Source organism: Cyprinus carpio, chromosome A14 (assembly GCF_018340385.1).
Source record: "Cyprinus carpio isolate SPL01 chromosome A14, ASM1834038v1, whole genome shotgun sequence".
Classification (NCBI taxonomy): domain Eukaryota; kingdom Metazoa; phylum Chordata; class Actinopteri; order Cypriniformes; family Cyprinidae; genus Cyprinus; species Cyprinus carpio.
Window position 1 is genome coordinate 14,753,262 of NC_056585.1, and position 16,864 is coordinate 14,770,125.

General features: G+C 35.2%; 1 protein-coding gene across 5 annotated transcripts; it reads right to left on the reverse strand.

Moving 5' to 3' along the window:
- Positions 1–802: 802 nt before the first annotated feature.
- LOC109101627 (RING finger protein 44) lies at positions 803–15,191 on the reverse strand. Of its 5 annotated transcripts, none has more exons than XM_042769985.1 (11): positions 14,899–15,191; positions 10,493–10,694; positions 10,191–10,410; positions 8,970–9,137; positions 7,969–8,142; positions 6,522–6,683; positions 5,241–5,356; positions 4,978–5,065; positions 4,708–4,829; positions 4,533–4,632; positions 803–3,741 (listed from the first exon to the last, which is right to left on the reverse strand). In XM_042769985.1, exons 2-11 carry the CDS (start codon positions 10,597–10,599, stop codon positions 3,679–3,681), a joined length of 1,320 nt encoding a protein of 439 aa, XP_042625919.1. In that variant the 5' UTR covers positions 10,600–10,694; positions 14,899–15,191; the 3' UTR covers positions 803–3,678. The 5 variants fall into 5 exon arrangements, with proteins under 5 accessions (XP_042625919.1, XP_042625920.1, XP_042625918.1 ...); XM_042769986.1 differs by having other exon boundaries at positions 14,820–15,191; XM_042769984.1 differs by lacking the exon at positions 14,899–15,191 and adding an exon at positions 12,706–13,419.
- Positions 15,192–16,864: the final 1,673 nt, after the last annotated feature.

Consider the following 16,864-nt stretch of genomic DNA (forward strand, 5'->3'; position numbering starts at 1 on the left):
CACACAAGCTGTGAGATTATTTATTAGTTGAATCACAGAAAGACTACAAGATTCTATTTATTTCATAACTCATAGGTTTCTTTTTTTTTCTTTTCTTTTTAGTAATTCAATACAGGTAACACTGAGGTCTTTAAGGAACCTTGGTTATTATGAAAACTTCCTTTATAAATCTAAATAAGGATATATTAGAAATAGCCCACAGCCAGTTACCTCAAGCAAAAGTGCTTGTGTGTATATCAACAACTTATTTTTAAACCATAACAGTTACAGATGCTCAAGGTAGAGAGAACCGTACAACAGGTACATATATTTCTGACCGTTTTGGTGAATGAGTGATAACACGAAACCTCCTACTACTTTGATTTAAGGCAGATGTATTGAATCTGATCGCTTGGGCGGTAAAACAATAGTATTCTTTAAAATGGTCTACCAGCACACACAAGTAAAGCTAAATAGTTTTCTTTCTTTTTTGTTTTCTTAATTGAAACCCCTGTTGATAATGTTATTAACTGTTTCTGACCACCGTGAGGGTACTAGTAGCACTGCATGCTGTATGAATAGAGACCCATAACAAACTATTGCATTCTCTTATGTGAATGTAGCATTACACCTAAATATAGAATATCTAGCACCTTTTTTACTATATGGCTTTCCATTATCTAGATTCCAGGCAAGTGTGTCAGTAACTGAGGCAACGATAGAAGCACAAATGTGGTGAGGAGCCTATCAAAATCACATTTTTCCACTGACTTCCCACTGGCATCAAGCTTAACGTTATTTTAAATGTCCTATAATATTATTCTTTTGCAAGTACAAGCACAATAAAATCTTGTAGTCATTCGGTTCTATTACAAATGTGTGCAGTACAGTGCATGGCAGTTATCAGCTGAGCAGAAAGTCCCCTACACCCAGAACCCAAAGCCAACTAGATCTACCTAAAAACCAGTTGGGAGCTGGTTAGACATGCATGCATATTGTGCACAATTAAATACTTGCCCACCCGTCTAGATATCTTTCATTGAAAATACAGATTTCATTTTTTATTTGACCTTTTTTTTTTCTTATTTATTTTAATCCTTAAATCATGCAGACACTGTAAGAATAGTCTTGAAAGTGGTCTAGGTAGGACAGTGTGCACCGTGGCACGTTTTTCAACGGGATTACAACCTTTATGTGTGGTTCAAGTACAAGAACACGGAAAAACGCAACAGCTGGAAAACAGGTTCGAGTAACATACGCTAATGATCGGCTGCAGTGACGAAAAGCCTATTCTCACTCGATACAACATGACACTTCATCTTTTTTTTTTTCTTTGCATGCCAGTCTTATAATGGAATAATATACACCACTATTTATAAAAGGAATATTAGTTCAGTTGATTACATTTAAAATAAGCATGGCCTGAGGAAAACAACCCAGAATACCCAAATATATCTCCATGGCATCAATCCCATTTGAAATGGACTGTTTTCCTTTATTTTTCAATTACAGAGAGGCCCTGAGTGATTTTTTTTTTTCTCCGTTATACTCAAAATATATGCCAGTGAACAGATATGTATACATAGATTACTTATCAAAAGTGTGGATTAAATTCATTACAATGGCTTTTTTTAAAACCTGGCACGCAAACACAAGATTCTCACATTCTCCCTTTACCCGAGAAAGCCAGTGTGTCTATTGAGTTACAATGACTATTCAGTGGACAAACGCCTCATGAATATATATATATATATATTATATATATATATATATATATATATATATATATATATATATATATATATATATATATATTATATATATATATATATATTTAAAAGTCCTATAATTAAAGTACTTAGGGACAAAAAAAAAAAAAAAAAAAAAATCCCAAATAGTTCATAGTTTTCCCCCAAACAAAGTTCAGGTTTGTTTTTGGAATCGAGTGAACCACGAGTTAAACATTTTACAGTGCATTTTTTTTTTCTTTAAACGACCCTAAAACTCCATCTCTGCCGTTTCGAATCCTATCTGGGATCTTCGTGGAACGACTACAGTCAAGTGGCGCACAGGAGAGGGAGTAACTAGAAATACAGAGGGTTTAAACATTCTTTTGTCTTAAAAACAAGACGATAATTTGCAACCTTTCACACCAAGGCTATGCATACAATGTTTTTTCTTTCACATCACTTTACACTGTGAACATGGCCTGAGACCTGACAACGGGAGGCAAACTAAAACGCACTAAAGATGTTTCAGTATTCCAACCAAATCCTTCAAAAACTCTCTCGAAAGAAAGAAATAAATAAGACCACTTAAAAAAAAAAAAGAGGAACTGACAAATGATGTCTGAAGATTAGTAACAGGTTTGTGCTTGTCAAGGTCTTGAGAAGGCAGAGCTAAAATCTTACAGAGTATATTGATTATTTGGCTCACGAATGAGGAAAAACAAAAAGCCCAGTCCTCCAAAATCAGGTCAAACGTTGCGTTCACTTCACACACTCATTGCACGTATTGCTTTCTGCAAAGTGTTCCACCCTTTCCCAAAAAGTCATTCTGGACAGGCAAATGCGAGCTCCTTGGCCTCCGTCGGAAATGCAACGGGTGTGAAAATGGCAAGACGGAGACCGTCCCGACTTTCCTCTTGAGGCTGAAATGTGGTGGAGCTCGTTAATTCAAATATTGCTAGTCTAAAAGAACAGTCCGTGTGAGGCCCGTGAGATGTTCTCCTGGATCTAGCCGAGAAAGAGTTCCACAGCTGAGTGTGAGGGAGCGGGATGAAGAGGGCCGGTCCAGAATCGATGGGTGGTTGTGCAGTGCAGCCAGGTGGGAGCTGGCAGAGGCAGTGTGCTGTCCTCGTCCCTGTGTTCTCATGGGCCAGTCCCATTGGCCTTGCCAGCAAACAGCAAAAGCGAAAACGCCACAGCTTCACAATGTCTCTACGACTGTGGTGAAAGCCCAGCGGGAGTTTTCCCGATGGATTCATGGCTGTCGTTTCGCAGTCCTTTTTGTCTACGTTTCCCTCTTTAACCTCAGGCCTTGGAACTGTGAACCACTGAAAGTCACACCTTCACAACAGCATTCGCAGATAAAAGAGAATCGGGATTAAGATATTCAAATGATCAATACATTATTGCAAAACAGAGATTATTAACAAGTCCCTCAGCCCATCACTTATACAGACATGCATCTATGATGGTCGTTCACTGGCGGAGCGGCCGCGTCCTACGAACTTGTCTGATTGCACAGTAAAGCCAAAAACCACCATCATCCAGGCCCACTCCCGCAGTCCCTAATGACACTAAAGCACGCTTTTAATTATCTGTGATCAAACAACTATAGAATATTCAATTGCGTAAACGAATATGCCAACACAACACGTATTACAGGTTATCTTTGGAATCTGCGAAACAAGGGCAGGTTAATGAAAAAGAAAGATGAAAAGAACCAAAAAAATATATATAATAATTCCAGAACTCGGAAGTGGCTATAGGCGGCAGTAGCTTTCATGAAACTCACAAAATGACGCACAGCAGAGGTCAAACAGTTTCCGTACAAATTCTGAGATTGCTTATTGTAGAGGTGGGGTTGGGAGCGGGGTGGGGGTAGATTTGCGTTTGGCTGGAGATCAGGTGTCCCCACTCACAGAACACACTCAAGGATTTGTGCTGTTTTCCAGTGAAGGACAAAAACCTGAACTCATTCCACATCGCGGTGAACTTCAGACGCGTCGGCTCGACAGATTGGACAGGTGCGATTGGTCTGCAAGACATATTTCCAATTAATTTCTGCAAGCCAGTGATGTTTCCATACATTTTTGATGGATCTATACATCGGCTGCCTATCCAATTAAAGACAGCATAAAAACAAATGACTTCATTTTTTAGTAAATTTGTAAATAAATGTAATCAAGTTACTAAATATTACATATTAAGAGTACATATTGATTTACATCTTTTCATTTAATTTTAGCAATTATCATAAATTATGAACATACTCTACAGATAATTTTTTTTTTTTTAAGAAATTAATACTTCTGTCCAGCAAGGATGCATAATTATTTTTTTAAGTGAGAGTGAAGACTTTTTCACTGTAAAATTTCTATGCTTTCTTTCAGACTTTCTTTTCATCAAAGAATCCTCAAAAAAAAAAAAAAAAAAAAAATCTTGGTTTCCACAAAAAATTAAGCAGCAACTATAATAAATATTTTCAATATTGATAATAATAAGAAAAGTTTCTTGAGCACTAAATCAGCACATTAAACTGATTTCTGAAGGATCGCTTTGCCATCACAGGAATAAATTACACTTTAAAATCTATTCAAACAGAAAATGTTTTTTCTTTTCAAAATATTACTATTTTTCCTGTATTTTTGATCAAATAAATGCAACACTGATGAGCATAAGAGACATCATTGTAAAATTGTCAAAAATCTTACTGATCCCATACATTTAAACAATAGTCTACATAAGCATTTATATTGGTCAGAACACTAATATTACAATGTTTTGCTGTTAGTTATTGCAGATTTTGTGCATTAAAACATCACTTACCTTTAACCATTTGTCCACACATTTTGCATGAAATTCATGGTTGCAGGGTAATACTCGAAGTAGCTGCCTTGACTCAAAATCACTAAAGCATACAACACACCTGTAAGAAAATGAAAGATCACAGTACATCAATACCAAGTCACAATCAAACCTTCAATATTATAAAGACACTTACAGAGTTTGCTCAGATTGGTGGTTTTCTAAATTGAACCTGTAGGACGGAAGTTGCTCTATATCAGCTTTCGTCAGTCCTCGAGGTTTCGCTTCTCCAAGTCTCTCAGCAAGGTTTAATAATGCCTGAGAAAAAAAAAAAAAGATATTCAAAACTCTTCACCCAAACAGTAACAAGATTGTGACACAATCACTGTTCCAAAATTAGCTTTAATTCTATAAAGTAACTCGCTCATTCAGTAAAGTTAACCTTTTGTCAGCTTTCTCTATTTACCTCATAGTTCTCCATCTCCACATCATCTACATCCAAATCCAGACTGATAGCAGGTCCCACAGCAGTTGGAGGCACAGGAAGCATCGAGCTGTTTCACAAACACATAAAACATTAGCATACACTCTATGCAAACAACCTTTTCTTTCACTATAGTACAAAAATATACCAAAGGCTTTATAAAGTCATAACCTTCCAATGTCCATTATTAGAATGTGAAACATTCATACAGCAAAATGTGTGTAAAGAGTAAAAGAGACTCTCACAGGAAGTATGGTAAGAAGCCGGGGTAGTAGGGCGGTGGAGGGGGCGGGGGAGGCAGAGGCTGCTGTAATCGGTACCTCTGTCCAGTTATACGCCTCGGCAGCATGTGTGGATATGGCTAAGAAAACAGATGACAACGCATGAGGAAAACCTTTTCATTATTATTATTCATTTTACAATTCTCATCCAAAGCTACTTTGGCAGGATTTTTTACTACAAAGACAATCTCCCTGGAGCAACCTGAGACTAAAGATGAAGTGTGCAAAATACACTTTCGCTTATTCCTGTTTACTATACAAAAAGGATAGAAATAAGCCACTTGTGGGTTGATTTCCTGAAAAGAGTAGAACTGCGGCTATTTGCCAATTGATTAATTTTATCCAACTGGATGACCATACATCCTTCTTTTTCTGGACATGTCCTGGAACGGATTTCTAATTTGCCTTAAATGTCTGGGTTTTGGCTTTGTTTTCCTATTGTTTTCATACTTGATGACTGAAAAGTGAGCAGATGGGATCTACAGAGAGAATGGTCAAAGAAATGCAAATATGCGTACATATAATGTATGAGGACTGTAGAGAGCATTTCAGTAGGAAAACAAAGCCAAAGCCAACACCAGGCCAATTTAGGCAATTTAGAAAAAAAGAAAAATGAAGACGTATTATCCAATAGCCTGTGCATTTTAAATGACATCAATATAAAGGCAAAGTTGTTTAATTCTACCATTTAACCACACCTACAATAAGACGAGTAACATATTTTAAGTGCATAAATGGGGCCAACTTTACTTTCATGTTGACCAAACTAGATGCAGTCTTTAAAACTGTTCTGACTCAGGTTCCCCATTTCCCATAGGCTTATAATGACTATTTTCTTTCTAGAGCTTTGAGCTATGTTCAGTATTTCAACACAATTTTCTGACATACAAAGCTTAATTTTAGCTAATTGGTTGAACTTACAGTTTTTCTGCAGCACACAATCATAAATCCAATATTTCTCCAAATGTCAACGGTCAAACAGTTCAAATGTAAACACAAAGCTATTGATCCATCTTGTACATATTGTGTACAAGGCCAACATTAGACAAAGAATTTTTAAAAACTTATTTTACTTTGACATAACTTTGTCGAGTCAACATCAAAAAAGTTTGTGAAGACTTTTTTGCTTGATGTCATTACCTGTTTATGCAAAGGCTGTTCATTTGAATCAGTATATCTTTTTTTTTTGACTTGATTACAGTAATTTATATGCTTTGTTGACATTCAAAAGCAAAGACATCTCACCACTCCGTAGGGTAGCTCTTGATGGAGGGGCTCCTGGGGGAGGTACTGGAGGGGCACGGAGGGGGTCATTGCTGGTGGATGGTGGGCTGGAGGATAAGAGAATGTTCCTAACGGATGCTGGTCTCCTCGCAGATCCACTTCATTCTCTACCCTCTGCAGAGGCTGAACACACAAGTATAGAAGACATACCTCTAGCATACAATTATGACTATTATTAATACCATAAAATCATGTGCTATTTTAGAAAGAATTCATTTTGTTTGCAGCAGTATTCAACATTTATTTTTTTAATAATTTATTAAGAGTACAATCAGTTGTGGGGACTAATCTGTTACTCATGACTAATTGTTTCCTCTACATTGTAATGGGATTGCTTTACTAATTACACTGTCTGAATGGTAATGACATTACACATATTACTCTATCCAATCACATTAATGCATGTATGGTTTTGAATCTTGTTTTTAACTAAAGTAGTACATAATGTGAAAATTATTTTGCATGAAAGGAAGACTTATTAATTTATTTAGAACAAGCCTATCTTTTAGTTTATATTTGTCAAGTTAAAAACTAATTTAATTATAAATAATCAAAAGAGGGAAACTCAAATTACATTGATTGGTTTATTATATAAAAGAACAGCACTACTACTATTAAAAAATGTTTGGTTTTTTTGTGTTTTTTTATATTGAATTTCCAGTAAAAGAACTATTCGTTACATTTACGTTTTTTTAAATAAAAAAACAGCACTATGACTAAAATGTTTTTGTGCTGAATTTCCATTAAAAATTACTACTGTATTTTGTATTACTACTGTATACTGTATTACTACTGTAATAATTGCATCACTACATGTACAGCTATCTTGCTATAAAATTACTCATCATGCCACCCACCCATGTTGTCAACAAAATTTACATGAAATGCACAAAAGTTTTCTTTTGAGCAAATTTTAAAAATCATATAAAAGGTAATTTTTATATATTTATACATCTTTAATTATAGTGAAATATGTCTATGTAATATTCTTTTAAATGCTATATTTGTGGTTGTGTGAGAGTGTGTGTGTGTATGTATATATATATATATATATATATATATATATATATATATATATATATATATATTATATATATATATACACATACATACACACATATACATATATATATATATATATATATATATATATATATATATATATATATATATATATATATATATATATATATATATATATATATATATATTATATATATATATATATATATATATATATATATATATATATATATATATATATATATATATATATATATATATTATTTTTTTTTTTTTTTTTTTTTTTTTTAACAGCCCAATACATTTATAAAAATATGACATTCCTTTCAAAATAATTTGGATAGAAAAGAACATTAAGTAGCATTCATATATGATCTGCACTCACCATGCGCGGGTGCTGGGGCTGTATGGGGACAAACTGGTTGAGTGGAGGCAGATGAGGAGGCTGGTGGGGTGGCACTGGTGGACTGGGGTGCAGGATAAAATGCTCACTGGAGATCAATGGTGGAAATGCCTGATAGGACACAGGCAGATGCTGCATGGTGCAGGCCTGAATGAGCTGCAGACAAACAGAAAAAGAAACAGCAGACAACAAAGTGTCACTAACCACAGATACATTCATGAAGAAATGGAAAAAGGGCATTTGAATACGGAATTGCTGTGTAGTTTAAGAAATTACTGTTAATACTGGGAAGGCAACATGCTATGCTAACATACTCTGTGTAAAGCATATCTAACATTTTCATTATTCTGCACTATTTTATTTAGAAATCCGCTAAACCATTGCAAAAGTATTAGTGTATGGATGGGGAAAACTATGATTTTTTTTTTTTCATTTTTGTATAATAATTTTATATAATAGAAATAATAAAAGCATTAATAATAAAAATATAACACAATATAAGACACTGTCAACTGTACATCACCGTGGCCACAGAAAAAATACAGAGGTGGGAATGTTGACACAAATGCAATGACTTGAGCAGATGATTAATTTAGCAGAAAGTACACCTTTGCTATCCATGTCAAAGATAAAATACCCCAGACATTTGCAGTGGCCATACAAGCAAAAACTAAGGGGGTTGCACATTGCCCCTTGAAAGTTGCATCATAAGAAGGTCATTACGCATTCTAGAGACACAGGAAAAGCCTAAATGAAAATCAGAAAGTGGAATGTAGTTGTCTACCAATGCCTAATGTGTAAGCATGAGAGGGACATACAGAACAACACTCATAATAGAGTATCTTTGGCTAAGAGGACAGGTGGGCATAATGGCTGCCTGGGAGACACATACATCGGCTAAAGTAAAGCTGGAGCGATGGGACATGTTAGGTGTGCTCTACACAAACTTCACTGACATTCCAGCTCTTCCTTTTCAAACTCACTGGAGGAGGAAGGCAGCAGAGCAGAGAGAGCTGTCCGCTGAACATTACCGAGCATGCTGGGAGCTGCTGAGCATTGCAGGCTGGGATAGGTTGCCCGGTGTGGATGGGAAAACCATGGGTCGTCACCGTTGTAACTGTGTAAGATATCGGAACTGATCCTTGATGCATTAAACACAACGCAACACAAAAAGTTCAGGTTACATGTTCAAAAAAAAAACAACAACCACTACTTCTGATGTTCATAATCACAGCAGTCTAAGTCTACACATATCACTTTCACATCAAAGTCTGAGTAAATACAATTATTGCCTATATGCTAGTGGTCTCAAAACTACCAGCTTATGCTTTAATCTGGCTCATGAATGTTCAACTTTCATGTTCTGCATTTTGGTTTAGGGTTCAGTCCCATAGTTCTCTTAAGAATTTGTTTTTAATACTTTTTCTAAATTTACATTTATTAAAAGGCCTGAAATGCAAATTGCCCAACTGAAACCCAAGTAACAACTAAAAGTTTGACACTTATTTTAATACATTTATTTATTTTATTATTATTTGTATTTGTAACTAAATGTATTTATTTTTATATTTATTAAAGGCCTGAAACAAACATAAAAGTCCAATTGTAGCCTAAGTAGCAATTAAAATTTCAAAATATTTTATATTTTTTATACATTTAAAACTGACTTTTTTATACTTTTCAAAAAAATATTTATTTTTATAATCAAGGCCTGAAATGCAAATATAAACACCCGATTGTAGCCCAAGTAAAATTGAGAAAAATCCATTAAAAATTATTTTATATTTTTTATCAATTTAAATTTATATTTTTATACATATTAAAGGGCTGAAATGCAAATATAAATGGCCAATAGAGCCTAAGTAACAACAACAACAAAAAATAGTCAAAAATGTTTGATTTAATAGTTTTTATACATTTACATTGATATTTTTACAAATGTATTTATTTTTACATTCTCAAGGCCGAAATGAAAATATATAAATATAATATGAATGCTCAACTGTAGCCTAAAAAAAAAACAGCAAAAAATCCATCCGTTTGATTTTAGTATTTTATTTATACTGATATTACTTTTTTATAACTTTATTCTTCATATACTAAACATATTCATATATTCATATATTAAATATAGTAAACGTCAAATAGCACATTATATAGGGAACAGGAAACTATTGTTTCTAATGGAGAACACCACCTAATACCTGTTCGTGAAGATCCACCATGATGGAGCTCTGTTGGGGGGGTTGTGTGGCAGTATGCAGCATGCGTGGAGGTGCACTGGTGTGGCTATATTGCCTGGACTCATCTAAATGAATCTGCTGATGCTGGGAGAAGACAGGGTGGTGAAAGTTCTCATCCTGATGAAGGGAAGTGTGCACAGTAGGTCTATCCCGCTGTCCCCACTGACGTCGTACTGGAGGACTAGGACATGAACGCACACAGATTGTAAGTAGATACTTTGCAGATGTTTTTTGTTGACTCAAAATGAGGACAGCCGCCTCACCTTCTCCTGAGGTGCAGAGGGGTGATGCAAGGCTCCCCGACGACCCTCCTCTGGTTTAAGGGGGCTGTTGATGGCCGCCTACTCACTGCTACTTCCCATGGTCGCATTTGTGACGTCGTACGAACGAGTCACACCTGCCTGGGGTGGGGAGACCAGTAGTGCAAGAGGCACTTGTGTCTAACAGCCTCAGATTGTCGGAACTCTGTTTAAAACAGAAGAAATTCTAGATTTGTGAATTGAATAATGATTTAAAGAAAATCAGCACAACCCTTTGTAGTCATTTATTGTGCATTTCAACTTATTTTTTGTTCTCACTGTTTTTTCCCAATTCACTGACAGTTCAAACAAACCATGTCTGTCAAGCTCCACAAAGGACCCCATAAAAGTAGTTCTCATGACTTCCAACAGCTTTGAGTAAGGAACATGCTTAAAGTTTTATTATTTACTAAATACCTTTAAATCTGCCATGTTTAAATTCAAATATAGTACTCTCAAATAGGTTACACTGTACATCATTTAGCATTAGTGACAATCACAGGCTTTCAAAACATGAGGCAAAGTAGTCTTGTGGTACATGCAGGGGGGACCTGGTTAAAACCCCAACCTCACATACAATTATTATTATTTTTAAGCAAAAAAAATAAATAAATAAAATTTATATATATATATTATATAATATATATATATATATATATATATATATATATTATATATAGATATATATATATATATATATAACTGCAACTGACTCTGACAGCCAGTGATCACCATGTGTTGCATGGAGAAAAAAAAATGCATTTATATTTTGGTCACAGAACCTTTTGTTTTAGCCTGTATCACAAGCAATGCATGTCAAATGATTTTGAGAACCAATTTTTAGTGAAAATGACTTGTAAGGTGCTTTTTGGAGCCTTCTGTCAGTTATGGTCACTATAAACATCTGTTGTATGGAAAATATAAGTATTTGCATTCTTTAAAATTTCTCAAAATAGATAAAAAAAAAAAAGGGGGCAAATTTCTGGTGAATTATTCCTAAAAAATGACTGACCATGATTTATGTGTGTGGGCTAGTGGTTATTTCTGATTTAAAATGAAAAATAGTTATTTTTCATTTTGAATTTGAGACGAACAGTGTCATAGAATTAACACAGCACCACAATTATGACCTGTTGTGTATTAATTTATGGATTGAGATTATGATTTCATTATGTCTAATCTTTGAAGTACAAGGAGACTGGGGAAGCTGAAATTATACAAACCAAGATTTGTTTTAGGTAAGTGTTACATTAAGACAAACGTTGAAACGCATATATATATATATATATACACACACACACACACACACACACAGATTTCAAGTAAATTTTATTACTTTTCTCTTATAAAAATTAGTGGAGTGTGCAATAATGCCCACAAGCACATAAACTTCTTATCGTGCATCACATGACATTCAAACGTACAGTGCCATGTGTAAAATTATTAAACAGATACCAAATACTTACAAACTGGAAGCGTAAACCGTGGAATGGAAAATGTCATTACTGGAAGGTCATTAATGGAAAGACTGGGTTGATTTGCCACAAAGAGGGGGAGCTGTAACTTCAACAACAAAAGCGTGGAGGGCCATGTGCTTTCACACAGACAAAGCAATAACAAAGGAGTGCCACCAAACCTCGCATGCCTCACTTTATCAAAAATAATCACTCGAAAGGGCTTGTGGGTATGATTGAAACATTATGCATGCTTCAAATAAGAACTGTGCACATTTCCCATGAATTAAACACTTAAAAGTGTCACCGTGGCCCAGCAGTGGACATCAACAATAGCACAAAGAGTCGCGAGGCCGAAGTTTTACAGACGCGCGCTGGGCTAGTGCAAACATCCGCAGTTGCCCTCATGCTCTTTAAACACGTTCTCAATGCTACACGGAGTTTGTACAAAACATAAAAATGATTAAACAAATCGCATGCACCTTCCAAGCCCTTAGCTGCTATCGCTAGCACACCGCCCGAGCAGATGAAGCCCTGAACAGGAAATGCAGGGATGCACCGCTGACAAAAACAAACACCGTTTAGCTTCAACGCCACGTTTAGAAAGTCTGCACGTCATGAATGCAAACATCTAACTACCAAGAGTGGTTTCATTTTTATTTAGGAGGAATAGGACAGCTTTGTGTCCAATAAGCAAAGTATGATAGCACCAACCGAGCTTACTTGTTTTCAATGGCGCGCGAGTTTCCGACTCGTCCAAGCGCTGCTTTTTGGCGACTAAATCGATGCCGTATGTCTCGTTTGGTGGTTTTACAACCTAATCCAAAAGAAATCGTCCGGGAAAACTAGCAGACGGTCATGGTTAACACACAGGCATCGTCCGTTTCCTAGTTCACGTCCACGAGCTTGTTTGTTATTGTTGAACAGGCGTTGATCTTCTTCAGCATTGAAAGAGAAAATGCATATTCCTCTGCTGCCTAGCATCAGATAGGCTAACTTATCTCCAACAAACTTGTTATAGCGTGCACTTGTTGTTTCCTTTATTATTATGTCCGATGCATTCGAAATGGGTTTGGTCTGTAACATGGGTGCAGTTCAATATTGTTGTGGTGGTTGTGTGCCTGTATAGTCACGCCTTCTTCCTCTAAAAACTACCACGCAATAGACAGACAGCCAGTCACTTTTTAGATGCTGATGTTTGGTCGGATCGCTCCAACCTGATGCCAACTTTAAGGATGTTTTCACACTTCCTCTTTACTAAAAACAAGTGCAGACCCCTTTAAGTGGTCCAAAAAGTGAGAAAAATCAATAAGGGCACCAGTTCTTATATTCACACGTCCTTATGCAATAAAACAATATGATATAAAAATAAATATTTAGAGGCAAATTTCTACAGATTTATTTATAAAAACATCATAATATAGTTATTACATATATTTTTGTTTTCCATAGCTTAAAAGAACAAAATGAATGCTTTAACACAAAATGATGAATATATTATATTGATCAGTCATATAGAATAATATAACATTATATTTCTGTCATAATTTAGTTACTTTCATGCAAATGTGAAACCTGGAGGTTTTTTTTTTTTTTTTTTTTTTTTTTATGAACTTCTGATTACCCACAAAGGTAACTCATGGCTCTTGCTTTCTTCTAGAAAAACTGACCATCTCCTGTATGTTCATGTTTCATAGCATTTATAAATGGAAACAAGAAAGAGTAAAATATAGGATTTATAGTTTCTACAGAATAGTTCGGAGTAATTTGCTAAACCACTGCAAAATGCAAATTACTACATTATTATACAAAGTTAACTTTTTCATCATCTTATACAAATTACTACATTATTATATTAAGATAACTTTTTCATCATCTTACTACAAAGTTTAACATATATTTAAAAAAATGTTATTTTAGCCTACAATACAATTATTCTGAAGATGGTGATTATTGCAAAATAAAATTGAAGGGTAATCAGAGTAAAATGCTTAAGTTTTCATGTTCAAGTTGTTTTTTGTGATTTTATTAAGTACATTCATGTATGATATAAAGTGTCATTGCAAAGCATTGTTTTTTAATTATGGTATAATAATAGTAAAAACAATTTTATTTATTATATTAATAATTATTATCAATATTTGTGTTGTTGTTATTATTGTGGACTAAATGAAAAGCAGGAAAGAACATCATGTTTGAGAGCATCTAACTGTGTTCTCTCTAGCATTTCTCATCCGCCTCTCCATCAGAGACAGTGTGACACAGCCCAGTCTGTTACATAAGCCTTGCGCCAAATGGCGAGCCGGCGGACAGAAACACATAAAAGCTTCTTTACTCGAGGGGCGGTCAAAGTAACATCTTCTTTATTCAATGCACTTTTCAAGTTCATGAACTGAAATCTTAAAAAATACGGATTTTACTTGCTCTAGGAAATACATAATGCATGAAGCAGACTGTATGAGAACGATGAGGGCTGTGTGTAGCATTTGTTTTTCTTTACAGTAATCTTTGCGTTTAATTCGTCTGAGTACGCATAGGTCGGAATAATTTTTGCAGCATTTTCAAAGGGCCTCTTCACTGCAGAGAAAACGCCGCAATGCAACCTTCCTTGCTAGTGTTTAACTCACGGGAAAATAACTAAAATAAATCAGATTCTTGCTTAACATGCGCTGCGCGTGCACACGATCACGCACATCTGAGGCAAGCGCGAGACAAGCAAACCCGCGTCCCATCCATCCATGCACTTCCAATCCAATGTAAACATTACAGCATTACAGCAACAAAACAAGGAGGGGCTCAAGGCTTTAGGGGGACAACGCATAAAAACACGCCGATACCTATGTGCGATGCATTCAAGACCGCGAAAACCCACGGAAATCCACGCCATCAACGCGAAGACTCAGGCGCGTGCGTTACCTGATTGTTAATTTGTGAGCATCTCAATCGCGGACATTTCTCCTTGTAATCCTGCACATCTCTCCCATATTCGGTGCGGCATGATCATCAGCTGTTCCTGTTAATGGAACATTCCGTGGATTTCACCACTTGAATTGGGAAAAAGGTACAAACTGGAGCTCGAGGAATAAAGGCAGAATATGGCATTACTCTTAGCATCTCGCGCAAAACTACCACTCTCTGAGTGCATTAGACTTCGGAGAAATCAATGCACTCGGGTGAACCCAGCATCATCCGCCCCGTTTGCGTGCTTTTTTGACATACCCCTATGAGGGGCATTTAGAGGCCGCTAACTTATGGCAAGCCGTTGAAACATTATCCCTATGTTTTATGATACTAGTGTGCTACTTTGTGGAAACTTGTTTCCGCCATGATGAAAAAAAGAAAGAATGAAAAAAAAAATACGAGTTATAAATTTGTAATTCCGAGAGAAAGTAAACTCAGAGATATGACCTCAGAATTATGAAAAAACGGTCAGAATCTGCAAATTTGCGAGTTTATATCTGAGAAAATTTGCGAGTTTATATCTGAGAAAATTCTAAGATAAAAAATGAGATTTGCAAGGGAAAAAAGGTAGCAGTTACCTTTATTTTATTTACCTGGTGGCAGGGACTGGCTTCCATAGCAACTTTTAATTGTTAATTGTTAGTAATAACAATTATCCAACTAGTATCTTTTTCAGTGTAAATAACTGTCTATTAAATACTAGTAGGCATACTTATTGATTGGATATTAGTATTTCAGGAGTATTATACAGTATTGACAAGTATCTATTGAATTAGTCACTATTACTTATTCATAGGTTACAATAAGTTGTACCTTTGCTAGCAGTCACTTCCATAGTGATAAATACAATCAAACAAATCACATAATTTGCAATTAAGTCCTACTGAAATAAGAGCTAGTTTTTATTCTTTAGTTACCTGTAAAAGTTAAAATATAGCACCGCTTTTTATTTTTTATTAAACTAGGTTGTATTCCAGTTGTTAACTAGTAGCCTATGAATTTGTAATGAACTATAAAGTATCCATTCTTACTTCTCAGAGATATGAGACCATTAACAATTGGAGTATATGCTATATTAATTAAGTACTAGTAAAACTGAAATAGATCACGATTGGGACTTTTAATATTAATTAAAAAGTGCTAGTAACCTAGTCTTCTTTCCTCTACATTGAATCTCCCTTCTGTCTGGAAGATTTTGTGACTTTATGTGTGATTTTACTTTCATATAGGTACACCGAATTAACAATTAGTGGATGTGATATTATGATATTCAACCATACCAGGCAAAACTGATACAGAAAAAAAAAAATACTAGTTATGGTATGAATAGGAATTAATGTTAAAACGGCTTGCCACAGATGTCTTGCTCTACCGTAAACACTGGACGAGTTTGTCCTCATGAGGTCCCAATGTCAAGTCTTGGTTAACAATATCACAGGGCTACGATTAGGTCATTGCATAGACTGTCCTATTATCCTGTTCTCCTCATTGAATAAAAACTAATGAAAGCTTAAATCCTCGTCGGGCATCCTCAATGACAAAAATAGATAGCTGACTTGATTATTTTTACTTCATAATGATAATGATGACAATACACCTGTGCTCTGTTTTATTATTAAAGCAGTTTGCATCATGAGGGAGGCATATGTCATTATCAATTTTATTCCTTGCATCCCTTATGGAAAAACTAATCAGGGTCACATTACGTAAATTCCAGTCTATGATTAGAATGTGCTTTGCTTTGTCTCCCCCTACTGGCCAGACGAGGAATTATAGACACTAGATGATGCACCATCACGTAGTTCTCACATTGTTTCTTAAAAAAAAACGTTACAATGTTACAATGTTACTTACCGTGTGTTTACATTGTGTATTATATTTATTATATTATATTATATTTAGTATATATTTAATTGTAATA